This window comes from Colobus angolensis, unplaced genomic scaffold (assembly GCF_000951035.1).
Source record: "Colobus angolensis palliatus isolate OR3802 unplaced genomic scaffold, Cang.pa_1.0 Scaffold344, whole genome shotgun sequence".
Taxonomy (NCBI): Eukaryota; Metazoa; Chordata; class Mammalia; order Primates; family Cercopithecidae; genus Colobus; species Colobus angolensis.
In genome coordinates, this window is record NW_012116755.1 from 976,137 (window position 1) to 990,370 (window position 14,234).

At 43.1% G+C, this 14,234-nt stretch overlaps 1 protein-coding gene across 2 annotated transcripts; it reads left to right on the forward strand.

Moving 5' to 3' along the window:
* Window positions 1-1,346: 1,346 nt before the first annotated feature.
* Window positions 1,347-12,863, forward strand: ZNF660 (zinc finger protein 660). Of its 2 annotated transcripts, XM_011952625.1 has the most exons (4): window positions 1,347-1,390; window positions 2,489-2,597; window positions 3,550-3,670; window positions 10,827-12,027. In XM_011952625.1, exon 4 carries the CDS (start codon window positions 10,998-11,000, stop codon window positions 11,991-11,993), a length of 996 nt encoding a protein of 331 aa, XP_011808015.1. In that variant the 5' UTR covers window positions 1,347-1,390; window positions 2,489-2,597; window positions 3,550-3,670; window positions 10,827-10,997; the 3' UTR covers window positions 11,994-12,027. The 2 variants fall into 2 exon arrangements, with proteins under 2 accessions (XP_011808015.1, XP_011808014.1); XM_011952624.1 differs by lacking the exon at window positions 3,550-3,670 and having other exon boundaries at window positions 10,827-12,863.
* The last annotated feature ends 1,371 nt before the right edge of the window (window positions 12,864-14,234 follow it).

Here is a 14,234-nt window from a genome sequence, read left to right on the forward strand (position 1 = left end):
TAGCTGCTTGTTTGGCATTTCCTCTTGGATGTTTAATTGGTATCTTTAACTTAACACATCCAAAACAAAACTACTAATCCCTCTCCCTAAACCTGTTCCTTTCAAGCTACTCCATTTCTAAAAGACCATCCCATGCTAGTTGCTCAGATCAATAACCATGGAGTCATCAGTAACGAACATACAATTTATTAGCAAATCATGCAGTCCACGCCTTCAAAATATATGCAGAACCATTTCTCCCTACCTCCATGACTTCTAAGCCTGTCCAAGCCACTATCATTCCTCATCTGGAATATTGTAATGGACTCTTAATCTCCCTGCTTCTACTCTTACCCACCTTCAGACCGTTCTCAACAGGACAGCCAACGCAAACTAAAAATATAAGTCAAAGAGCAAAACTCATGCAAGGTTTATGTTAGAATGGCTAAGGACAGACAGCAAAGAATTCACAGAGTTTATAGTAACAGGCTTCTTGGCTTCTTTCATGTCTCATAGCTTACATGTCTTTGAATATGTGGTAAGGGAAAAAAAGTTAGATCATGTCATTCCTCTGCCCCCAAGCCCTCCAACTGTTATGCAGAGCAAATCCAAAGCCCTTATCATAGTCTACAAGGTCCTAATGTGCACCTCTCCATCCCATTCCTGATTAAAGAATTTGCTTCTAATAGCCCACTGTGGGAATACTCTTTCCCCAGATAGCCACATGCTTCAATTGCCCACTTCTGTCTCTGCCCTCCCTGTCATCTATAAAATAATCCCACCACAATCTCCCTCTCTCCCCTTACTACTACTTTCTGCATATTTATTTATCATTGTCTCCCCTGACTTGAATGTAAACCCAATGGGGCAGAGAGTTCATTTTCTTCACTACGGTATCCGCAGCGCCTGGAACAGTGAGTGACATAGTAGGCACCCAAAACATTTTTTCATATGCTGCCAATAAACCATAGCTGATCCTGGCTTTGAGGCTGAATGACCCAGATCTGTGGAAGGAAAGATGACCTCTCTGCTCAGCAACCGGAGCTGGGGGTGTAACTTCAGGGAGTCTCAGCCTGAGGCTGGCAGCCTGGCCACCCAGTTGCTCCGTCTCTTTCCGCCCTAAGCAAGCACTCTGCCCAGCTTCCACGCTTTCCAGGGCCCTCCTCACATTGGCTGAAGTCGCCAAGCCCTTTCATCCAATGATAGGGCAAAGCCCGGAAAGGAGGCAGGGCCAGAACGCCGGCAGACCGCGCGGGGCTTCTGAGGGGCGGGAGGACTCCAGCCCGCGGGCACAGAGATGTGGAACCCTCATGAAGCCTAGAAGGGCCGGAGGGACAGGCTGGGAGTTAGCTGGGAATTGCTGACGCAGTTCCTTCTGCGCTTTGTTCAAGATGTGGGTCTGGCGCTTTCGGTGAGGGATATTCTACAGCCTGACGTGGGGGGTCAGGCCGGGTTCTGGGAGCGTGTGGGAGACGCAGGCCAGGAGGCCAGGACTCCTCTGCGGCTGCCCACTGCTGAGATGGGCGCGGCAGCCAAAGGGTCGTTGTGGGCCTCCCCCTTCTCTCGTTCACTGCTGCCCCTTTGTCTCCAGTCTAGGCTCAGACTCCTCGTAGCTGCTCGCTTGGACCAGGCAGGCCGTGGTGACAGCACTGTGTCGTCCCCGCTCCTAAGCAGTGGGCCGTCCGGGTAATAGCGGTCGAGTCCCGCCTAGGCTCTCAGAGGACTCCAGAGCCCCTGAGTATTTGACTCACATCACCAGTCCAATATCCCTCCCGTTACCAGTGAGGAACCTGGGGCCCAGAGAGGAGAACGGAGTCTTGCCCAAGGTTACTCATTCATTCATTCATTCAACAAATATTTATTGAGCACTAACCCAGTAGTGTGCTGGGTCCTGGAGTTATGGTTGTGTACAGGGCAGAACTAAATTCTGGTAGGGGAGAAATGGAACAAGCTTGAAGGGTTAGAAGCAGGGTCTGGGGATCTGGAGGAGGAAACACAAAACATATTTGAGGCTTAGTAATCCTAAGACATGGGTAAACAGAAAAAAAGAGACATTCTTTTTGTAGTGCTCTTTTAAAGCCTTGTTTCTTTCTGTCTTCCTAAAGACACTTGACTCAGCAAAGTTCTCTCTCTCTCATCCCCCTTGTGCAGACTTTCTGTGGAAAGCTGGATTGCAAAGAAGTTCTCCACTGCACTGTATTTTGCAGTTAGATGAGAATATGGAAGCTTTTAGATATCAATGGAGTGGGTGAAAAGGGGAGGCTGTGGTGTGATGGAATTAGGATTTCCTGCAGACACAGAAGGCTTTTTAATCACTCACTAGCTATAGGACCCTGGGCAAGTCGTTCAATCCCTGGGAACTTCATTCCCTCATCTTTACACTGGAAATGATCCTTCTTACTGCCCACAGTTCTATAGGAAGGGAAGTTACCCAAAGATGGGACACTGCCCTGAGTGTCCACTTGGAGTTCAGGTCTCAGAGAACTCAGTCATTTATATCTGTTTACAGTGACTCAAGACCCTCTTAGGAATTTCTTCACTGAACTCAAGGAGGAGATCAGGCAAGATCTGTGCTGGGCAGATCCTTTGGATTGAGGCTGCTGTGCACAGGAATATGGGTGAGTCATTCCATTCTCTCCTGGGCAGGTGAGGCCTAGATTGTGAAGTTGGTCTGGGCACAGGAATCCTGCTTGTGGGCACCAGGGTTGAAAGGGAGCTTTTCTCAGTGGTTATTTGTCAAATAGGAGAAAGGCACTGAAGTGGGCAGGGGGCCTCTGGACCTTGAGGAGTAGAGTTTTGTTTGAGATGGGAATAAGGGTGATGTAGTAGAACTCAAAATTGGGTGTCATGGGACTTGGATTTGAGTCCCAGTTTTCCTCTAATTTCCAAGTTTTCCTTCTGTATATTTGGATATAAGACTGGATAGATTGGGAGGTTACTTCCAGCTCTGACATACTGAGAGTCTCTGAATAGTGGGACCAGGTCAGTCTCTTAGGGAATTTAGTCCCTGGGATGGCTCTGTTGAGACAGAATTGCCAAGAATGCAAACACACCATTATGGTGTTTCCCAGATAATATGAAGCACAAAAAGGACAAACATGTAGAGGAGGGATGGTAGTAGTGATGTGCGGATTTGGCTGTCAACATCCCTCGGTGCACTCCAGGTGTTAGATAGAATCTTAAACTTGTTTAATTTACCATTTCAAACCAAACAATGCTGACTGAGCCCTCTTTGTGTTAGACACTGTGGTAGCTACAGGCAAATCTCATGGGATCTGCTGTCTGAGGGCGTAGAGCTTAATGTATGCGTGTGAGGAAGGACACAGACATACACACAAGCAATTCCAGTATAAGGCAAACTCTATATTATAGATTTGTTGTGGCATTTTTTTGGAATAGAGAAATTTTTATGTGTCAGATATATCAGCTTTTTCACATGGTGTTAGCCTTTGTTTTATGCTTGAGGCTTAGGCCTTTCCCTGAGATCAAGTAATCCCTTGATATTTTCTTATTCTTTTTTTTCTTTCAATGTTTACATTTCACTTATCCATCCCTTGAATTCATTTTCAGGTATTGCCTCTTATTCCTTACTCCATTGCACCTAATCAGTAACCAAGGACCGTGTAACCATTGCTTAGAGGGACTTGAACAGGCAGATGATGCTGGTAAATTAAAGGAAGACAGCCTCCAAGTAAAGCCTCTCTCTCTCTCTCTCTCTCTCTCTCTCTCAGTAGGACTGTACCCTTTATGTATTTGTCACAGCCTGAAATGGATGGTGGTCCTAGGATTAGAAAACTTACCTACCAGTCTCAGAGATTTGTGGGTTAGAGATCTGCAGGGCCTTATCAGTCCTCACACATTCACTGGTTATCTGAGATTTTGCTTTTCTGTACAACTGTACAGATACCCTTAGTGTCCTATTGGCCCATGACCTCATGTTTCCCTCCAAACTTCCCCAGCCAAGACCCTACTTCCTTAGTACCTAGAAATTCTTCCAGGATTTCTGAGGGAATTTCCTATTCAATCAGGCAGAAGGGAGCAAACGGGTTTCTTTTTGATCAAACTCTCCTCATTTGGCCCTCTTTGATCTCCTGTCTGGTCCTGCTTCCTCCTCAGCTCCTCCATCACCACCCTGGGCTTTCCCACAGTGCATTACTGTGCATTTCTCTTTCTCCCTACCTGCCCCTTTGTGTTAGGTTGTTCTTATGTTGCTATAAAGAAATATCAGCCGGGTGGGTGGCTCATGCCTGCAACCCCAGCACTTTGGGAGGCCAAGGCGGGCAGATCACCTGAGGTTGGGAGTTCGAAACCAGCCTGACCAACGTGAAGAAACCCTGTCTCTACTAAAAATACAAAAAATTAGCTGGGTGTGGTGGCGCATGCCTGTAATCCCAGCTACTCAGGAAGCTGAGGCAGGAGAATCACTTGAACCCAGGAGGCAGAGGTTGCGGTGAGCCGAGATCACACCATTGCACTCCAGCCTGGGCAACAAGAGTGAAACTTCGTCTCAGAAAAAAAAGAAAAAAGAAAAGAAAGAAATACCTGCAACTGGGTAAATTGTAAAGAAAAGAGTTTAAATTGATTCACGGTTCTGCAGGCTGTACAGGAAGCATGGTGCCAGCATCTGTTCAGTTTCTGGGGAGGCCTCAGGAAGCTTTTACGTATAGTGGAAAGTGAAATAGAAGGAGGCAGAACATGGTGAGAGTAGGAGCAAGAGCAAGGCGGAGGGATACCACACACTTTTAAACAACATGATCTCACAAGAACTCACTCACTATCACAAGGGCAGAACCAAGAGGATGGCGATAAACCATTCATGAGAAATCTACCCCCATGATCCAGTCAGCTCCCAACAGGCCCCATCTCCAACACAGAAGATTACATTTCAATGTGAGATTTGGAGGGAACATCTAAATGATATCACTCTTCTAACCCAAATCCCTTTCTCAGTAAGCTTATCTGTTTTTTATTTTTAAAATGTATTTATTTATTTTGAGACAAGGTCTCACTATCTCCCAGTCCGGAGTGTGGTGGCATGATCATGGCTCATTGCAGCCTCAACCTCCCTCAGCCTCCCAAGTAGCTGGGACCACAGGCATGTGCCACCACACCTGGCTCACTTTTTAAAATTTTTTTACCCAGGGTGATCAAACACCTGGGCTCAGGCAGTCCTCCCACCTCACCCTACCAGAGTGCTGGGATTATAGAAGTGAGCCACTGTGCCCAGCCCTCAGTAAGTTTATACATTTTCTTTTTTCTTTTTTTTTTTTTGAGACAGAGTCTCGCTCTGTCACCCAGCCTGGAGTGCAGTGGCCTGATCTCAGCTCACTGCAAGCTCCGCCTCCCGGGTTCATGCCATTCTCCTGCCTCAGCCTCCCGAGTAGCTGGGACTACAGGCGCCCGCCACCTCGCCCGGCTAGTTTTTTGTATTTTTTAGTAAAGACGGGGTTTCACCAGGTTAGGCAGGATGGTTTCGATCTCCTGACCTTGTGATCCACCCGTCTTGGCCTCCCAAAGTGCTGGGATTACAGGCTTGAGCCACCGCGCCCGGCAAGTTTATACATTTTCATGACTTCCTCTGTCCTTTCTGTCTTATCATTCTCAAATTTGTCTTCGTGATATATTCCTCTTCCCCTTGTCTAAAATGTTTCTGTGTGTCCCTGTCTTGCTTAGTGACACTACCATTCTTGGTATTCAGACATGGATCTGATGACCTTGGATTGTTTCCTTCAGTCCGTCCTCTGTATTCAAAGGATATATGGATGTGTGCGTTATACGTGTGGATGCGTTCCTGAAAATAGCTAGACTTTATTGTTCTCTGTTCTCTCATCTTGAATTAGGGTCTTGCTATCTTCTTCATTTGTTCATTCATTCAAAAAACATGTATTGGGTACCTACAACGTGCCAGACCCTCCAGTGTTCACCCATACTACATTCCTAGTGTTGTCTCCTAATTCATTTCCCTTCCTTTTTTCTTTTTAATCCCCTCTAATCCATCTGGGCTAATCTTCCTAAAGAGTTCTTTTGCTAATTTCACTTTTGGGTAGGGTAATGCAAAATTTATTGTCCAAACGGGGATATTTTTGTGAGTTAAGGGGGCCACTATTAAATATGCAGGGATAGTAGGCTTAAACTAGCACTATTCTGGGAAAACCGGGATGTATGATTGCCCTCCTTGACATCTCTTTGATTCTTTACTTCTATTTCCCTCAATTTACTCCCCATGGGTTATCCCAGCTGCCTCTCTCCTCTGTTTTCCATTTCATTAAGCTGAGAGAAACATGAATGTTCTGGGAGGTGATAAGAGAGGAACTCTGGGAACTAGGGGAAGTGCATGGTAATGCTTGAAAAACTATATTGTTAAGTGAGAGAAAGAAGGAAAATAACAAGAGTGGAAAATAGCAAGGTAGAAAAAAGAATATAGAATGGAGAAAGAAAATTAAGGGGCCAGGTGCGGTGGCTCAAGCCTGTAATCCCAGCACTTTGGGAGGCCGAGACGGGCGGATCACGAGGTCAGGATATCGAGACCATCCTGGCTAACACGTTGAAACCCCCATCTCTACTAAAAAAAATACAAAAACTAGTCGGGCGACGTGGCGGGCGCCTGTAGTCCCAGCTACTCGGGAGGCTGAGGCAGGAGACTGGCGTAAGCCCGGGAGGCGGAGCTTGCAGTGAGCTGAGATCCGGCCACTGCACTCCAGCCTGGGAGACAGAGCCAGACTCCGTCTCAAAAAAAAAAAAAAAAGAAAATTAAGGATAGATTTCACTCTTCTGTTTAGAACTGGTTTCCCTTTGACCATCAATTTATATCCATATTTTTCATCTTGCAATTTCAGTATTCTGGTTGGAATCACTTCAGGCAGCTTGATTCTTTCTTAATTTGTTCATTCCAACAACAAGTGTTGAGCACTTACCATGTGCCTGGGACTATTGTAGTACTAGGAATACAGGGTAAGCAGGGTGGACAAAATCCCTGCCTACATGAAGCTTATATAATATTATGATCTCCCATTTATTTTCATGTATATCAACTCTGTGCCTTTTTTTTTTTTTTTTTTTTTTTTTTTGAGAAAACACTGCTTATTCTCCAGGGCTCAGCCTAAATTCTGCCTTTTTAAAATGCTTTTCTCCATCATTCCATGCCTTGGTAATTGCTCCCTCCCTCCCCTAGTCCCCTTCATCTCCTGCTTGCGTAAATTGTAAATTTGAATTTGCTCTCTTATTGTTTTGCCATACTACTCCATTGTAAGCTTTTTAAAGGGTGTATGATATTTCATGCTTGTATTAGTCTGCTTGGGTTACCATAACAAAATGCCATAAACCAAGTGGCTTAAACAACAGAAACTTATTTTCTCACGGTTCTGGAGCCTAGAAGTGTGAGATCCATGTGCCTCGCCATTTCGGTTTCTGGTAGGGGGCTCTCATCCTGGCTTGTAGCTGGCCATCTTTTTGCTATGTATTCTCACGGCCTTTGTGTGCATGTGTGTGGAGAGAGGGAGAGCATGTGAGAGAGCTTTTTTGTATTTCTTTTTATAAACTCACTAATTTTGATGGATCAGGCCCACCCTTATGACCTCATGTAACCTTAATTATCTCCTTAGAGGCCCCATCTCCAAATACAGTCACATTGGGGATTAGAGCTTTAACATGCAAATGTTAGGGGGACACAAACATTCAGTCCGTAACAATGCTTCTTTAAATTTTCCCTGTGTTAGACCCAGAACAGGGATATATACAGAGTAGGGTGCTCATTAGTTATGAGTTTAAGAAATGTATGAAGAAAAGAGAACTACCAGAGAAGATTAGAAATTGAAAAGAAATTCAGAAAAAACTATCAACTTTCTCACAGAACTTTGAAGGTGAATTCACTTGCTCTCCTACTCTGCATTGCAGTCCCCTGGCTTTGCACTGTTTTCTCCACTTGCTTCATCCTTTATGATTAGGAGAGGTAGCAGCAGCTGAATGTGAGTGAGCCCAGGATCCTGGCAAGAATCCACCCTCCCTCACCATTCTCTCGTCCTATCCCTCATATCTTGGGCATGAGTTTGTGTGTATGTGCCTGTGTATAGAACCCGTGGCCACCTGCACTTCTGAGATGTGAACTTGAATATGTGCAGTTATCTTTTTGCCAATCTTGAGTACTACCATTTGCTATTTCCCTTTTCCAGAAAGTGTGACTCCATTTATCAGAAAGCTATGGGACAATGGGAATTGGTCAAACTTTTTTTTTTTTTTTTTTTTTGAGACAAAGTCTTGCTCTTTTGCCTAGGCTGAAGTGCAGTGGCATAATCAGGGCTCACTGCAGCCTGGACCTCCTGGGCTTAAGCAATCCTCCCACCTCAGCCCCCTGAGTAACTGAGACTACAGGTGCACACCACCATGCCTAACTAATTTTTAAATTTTTTGTAGAGATGTAGTCTCCCTGTCTTACCCTGGCTGGTCTCAAACTTTTGGTCCCAAGCAATTCTCCCATCTCAGCCTTGCAAAGTACTGGGATTACAGACGTGTGCCACCGTACTCAGCCCATCAAACTTTTTTGAATAGCAGCAAGCAATACTGCACAACAGTTGCACTCCTTCTGACCCAGTTAACTCATTTGTAGAACTTTTGTCCTAGGAATATATTTTAATAGGAAGGAAATTTTGTGTGTATAAAGAGATTACGATAGCATTATTGATAGTAGTTAACTTCAAGGAACAACAGAAATGTCCAACACTAGCAAAATGGAAGGAAATTACAAGGAATTCACTGATCATATGAAGATTAAATAGCAGTGTGGAAAAATATGCATAAAAATTAAGTGGAGGCCGGGCGCAGTGGCTCACGCCTGTAATCCCAGCACTTTGGGAGACCGAGACAGGCGGATCACCTGAGGTCAGGAGTCCAAGACCAGCCTGGCCAACATGGCAAAACTCCATTTCTACTTGAAAAATATAAAAACTAGCCAGGTGCGGTGGCAGATGCCTGTATTCCCAGCTACTCAGGTGGCTGAGGCAGGGAGAATTGCTTGAACCCAGGAAGTGGAGGTTGTAGTGAGCTGAGATTGCACCACTGCACTCTAGCCTGGGTGACAGAGCGAGACTCCATCTCAAAAAAAAAAAAAAAAAAATGTGAGGCAGGGATTAGGGAGCTATTGATCAAAGGATACAAAATTTCTATTAGGAGGAATAATTTCAGGAAATCTATTGTATAACATGGTAATTATAGTTAATATCAACATATTTAGACTTGAAAAGTGCTGAGAGAGATTTTAAATGTTCTTACCACGAAAAAATAATAAGTGCGTGAAGTAATGGATATGTTAATTAGCTTGATTTACCTGTTCCACGTGTAAACATTTATCAAAACATGTTGTATGCCATAAATATATATACTTTTTTTATCAACTAAAAAATAAATAAGTGAAATGAACTGCAAGAAGTAGGATGCGAAATAGTATCTACCATATATTTAATTGTCTGACAATATACATATGGGCAAGTCTATAAAGGACCATAGTAAGGAAAATTAGTCATGTGTTAGTATCATGTAGTTATCTTTTTGCTTTCTTTTACATCCCAATTCCCTCTAAGGTCTGCCATGGTTACCTGTATGTCCAGAGTTTTACATCAAACCAGTTGGGAAATCCCTGCTTATTCTGATGTTTGGTTTCATGTATTGGCATCTCTTGGTTATGCTGCCCCTACTCTGATGCTTTTGCCATCCTTAAATACTTTACTATTATGCCATGCAAGGTCCTATCAGAGTTTCATCTGCCATGCTTTAACTAACCTTCTTTCCCAATTTAGCCTCTCAGATTCACCCCTTAAGTAGTCTCAGTCTGTCAGAGTGACAGCATGGTGAAAAGCAGATGGACTAAACTTGCATATAAAACTGGATCCAGCTATAAGCCAGCCCCTGTGAAGTAGGCTGTGATGTTACTAGGCTGAATATTGGAAGAATTATGTCACCACTTAACAAGATAGGGCTTACATGCAAGGATGTAGACTGAGATCTAGTACCTGGACCTTGAGCAAAAGATGTAAGTAAGTACAACCTACTTACAATCTAAGACAGAATCCTAGTTGCTATTCTATAAAACCATTTTGAGCACCTTTTACATACTAACTACAGTATCACTAGTGCTAGGGGAATAGGTTAGCAAGAACTAAAAGCCAAACTGATCTAAAGTTCAGTCATCTTTCAGTTCACTTTTTCTAGGGCCAGATTATAGTTGAGCCTGCCATTAGGAGTTAGATGGCTCTGAGCTGGGCGCAGTGGCTCACGCCTGTAATCCCAGCACTTTGGGAGGCTGAGGTGGGTGGATTGCCTGAGGTCGGGAGTTCAAGACAGCCTGGCCAACATAGTGAAACCGCATCTCTACTAAAAATACAAAAAATTACCTGAGCGTGGTGGCGGGTGCCTGTAATCCCAGCTACTAGGGAGGCTGAGGCAGGAGAATCGCTTTAACCTGGGAAGCGGAGGTTGCAGTGAGCCGAGATCGTGCCATTGTACTCTAGCCGGGGGCAACAAGAGCAAAACTCCATCTCAAAAGGAAAAAAAAAAAAGGAGCTAGATGGCTCCAATTCAGGGAGTAGAGGATGAGGCAGGAAGGAACTAGGGTGGATTTTATACGATTCATTGCTTATTCTGACCCTGGACCTGTTGGGCTCCCCTCAGCCCTGGCTTTCCATAAGCCTTTACATTGGCTTCTATGTTTAACTTCATTTTTGTCATCTTTTTGATCTGTCCCCCTGCCCTTGAACACTTAACCCTTCCATATGTCTACCACATCTGGTCCGTGGATAGTTCTCCTTCCTCTGGTACAGAGAATAGGTGACATGTGCAATTTCTGTTTCTCCTGTCAGATGGTGAAACTGGGACTGAGGCGGAGTTAATTCCAAAGCATCATTCCTGAAAAGTACATACTTTCAAGAGAATTCCACAGAGACGTTGCCCAGGAAGTCAAAATTTAGAAGGCTCTTCTGAAGGGAAAGAGAAGACTAGAGAGGACACTGGTATGTTCCAAGCAGGAGAAAATGAGGAGAAAAACAAGAAATTTCAAACATAAGACAGTTAAAGACAATAAAGTACTCACAGAAGGGAGTGACCAAGAATCTGAAAAAGACAATAGTCAGTGCTATGACCCTGCAACAAACAAGAGAGTTCAGGCTGAAAAGAGACAGTATGTATGTACTGAGTGTGGGAAAGCCTTTAGTCAGAGTGCAAACCTCACGGTACATGAGCGAATCCACACGGGAGAGAAACCCTATAAGTGTAAGGAGTGTGGAAAAGCCTTCAGCCATAGCTCTAACCTTGTTGTTCATCGGAGAATCCACACTGGACTGAAGCCCTATACATGCAGTGAATGTGGGAAATCTTTCAGTGGAAAGTCACATCTTATTCGGCACCAGGGAATCCACAGTGGGGAGAAAACGTATGAATGTAAAGAGTGTGGGAAAGCCTTTAGTCGGAGTTCGGGCCTTATATCACATCACAGAGTTCACACTGGAGAGAAGCCCTATACTTGCATTGAGTGTGGGAAAGCCTTTAGCCGTAGTTCAAACCTTACTCAACATCGGCAAATGCACAGAGGAAAAAAAGTTTACAAATGTAAGGAGTGTGGGAAAACATGTGGTTCAAATACAAAGATTATGGACCATCAGAGAATTCACACTGGGGAGAAGCCTTATGAATGTGATGAGTGTGGAAAAGCTTTCATCTTAAGGAAAACCCTTAATGAACACCAGAGACTTCATCGTAGAGAGAAACCTTACAGATGTAATGAGTGTGGGAAGGCTTTTACTTCTAATCGAAACCTTGTTGATCATCAGAGAGTTCACACTGGAGAGAAACCCTATAAATGTAATGAATGTGGGAAAACCTTCAGGCAGACGTCTCAAGTTATTCTACACTTGAGAACCCACACTAAGGAGAAACCCTATAAATGTAGTGAGTGTGGGAAAGCCTATCGGTATAGCTCACAGCTTATTCAACACCAGAGAAAACATAATGAGGAGAAAGAAACGTCGTAAGTAACAGATATTCTGGGTAGTAGGGCTGACTGCTGCTTTTCTAAAAAGTAGTTCTTTAGTTTCAACTTTTTAAGTCTACTTCTAAGAATCATACAGGGAAAATAATTAGAAGTAGGCAAAGATTAATGAAAGGGATGTTCATGGCAGCATCATATATGACTGAAAGAAGACGACCAGATTTTCAGCATTACAGGGTTGAAATGAATGATGAGCTATCCGTGTGGTGGTTCTGCAGCCATTATAAACATTTTTAAAGACAATTTAATGCCATGGAGAAATGATTTGGATAAGACGGAAGATAAAACAATGACATACAATCCAAAATTTTAAAAAATGTTTATGCATAGGAAAAATTGGGAAGTAAACCAAAATGTTAACAGTGATCATCTCTGGGTGATAGGATTATAGGTGATTTCTATTTTCTTCTGTATACTTTTCTATGCTTTCTAGATTTTCTACATGAGAATATACTAATTTTATATTCAAGAAAAAAGCACAGTATTTTTTAAATGCAATGAAGACATGCTCATTTTCACTCAGCAGTGTTATGAAAGGCACATACTATATAGAGCCTGAACCCTGGGATTACACCCTGACATTGGCATTTAGCAGCAGTGGAACCGCGAGCAAGTCCCTTCCTTTTAGAGGATGTTTCCTGTTCAGTAAAATCATAAACACCGATCCTTTGTCTTTTTTAGTTTTAAGACAAGCTGACTTTAGAGTTGTCAACAAAATATATAGTAACACTGTTAGGTTAAAAGAACACAGCAAAAATTCACTGAACCCTCCTTTCCCACAGTTGTGGAAGGATCTGCAGATGATGGAAAACAACCTAGGCTTCATCTTTTCAATATATGTCTAGACAACCAGAAAAAACTGAAATTGAAACAATTGTAGACTCAAAAACTTTAGATACATATAAAACTAGTGGGAGACTCTGCCTTCACATGGTATAGAGAACTGAAAGGCTAAGAGAACAAACTTTGGGGTTGGAGAGATCCATGTTCTAACCCCAGTTTTGCCATTAACTAGCTTATCAGTTTTGGACAAGTCACTTAACTGCTCTGAGCCTCAGACCTGTATGTAAAAAAGGAATAATACCTACCTTATAAGGTTGTAAGGATTAAGTGAGTAATGCATGAAATATATGGTAAGCCAGACAGATGGTAAATGATAAAATCTTAAGTATAGGACATTGGAGCAGTGTTTCTAAACACTTTAGGGAGAGTGATTAAAGAGAATTTTTGTGTAAGGTAGTACTTAGGATATTTTCAGATGTAATGAACGGAATACCAAGTACTAGCAGCCTAGACCTTAAGAATATTGATTGATTGCTTAAGGGGAAATCTAGAAGTAAGCAGTGCTATGTTGGGTTTGGCAACTCAGCACTTCATCAAACTTCTCTCTTAACTCCATAATTTTCAGCATATTGATTTTCATTTTTTCATAACCTCATGGTGGCAAGACAGTGGCCACAACTGCATCTTGCCTTCACACAACTCCTTCAAATTGGGAAGTGGAAAAGGAGCTGAGGCTTTCTCATCTGGTTTGTTCCTTTTGTCACTGAGAAAAATCACCCTGAAGAAGGGAGGGAGGGGTGTTGAGCAATCAGTACAACAGATGTTTTCTATCTTTGTCTGCCTTTCTTTATGACCAGCCCTCCTTGAAGGTCTCAGCCTATCTTCCACCAATATTTAAAACATTTTAAATGCTTAGCTGAAAGTCAATCTGGAACACTTAGAATCTCCCTATTTTTAACTCAGCCATTCCTCTGGGTATACAGTGAATCCCTAAGCCCACTGCTGCCTGTCTTATGCACATAGTGAATTGTTTGGGGAATTTTTGATAATACATTATTTAGTCCCCCCACTATTATACAAGAAAATTGAGTGTCAGTGAAGTTAGGTGACTGGCCACTAAGTTGTCAGAGCTGGGATTTGGGCTCAGATCTGACTTTGAAATTCATGCTTTCTTCATTATACAAAAGTGTCTCTGCCCACCATGGTGGTTCTGTAATGTGAGTGGGAGACCAGTTGGCATTTTCCCGGGTAGCTGCCTCTGTGAAAGGTGATTGTATCTAACAATTATTTGACCATGGTTTTATAGGGAAGATGCTATCAGTGTTCTGTGAATGAGATTTATGGCCTATCTCTGTACCTCGTAATTTAGTTTTAAGGCATATATATTTCTTTTTGCTGTTACTGGAAAGAAAGAAGTGAAGGGTGAAGGTCATATATTTGT

What these genes read in the sequence shown, in the direction of transcription:
- ZNF660 (XM_011952624.1), top strand. Translation starts at nt 10,998, where the DNA reads ATGAGGAGAAAAACAAGAAATTTCAAACATAAGACAGTTAAAGACAAT.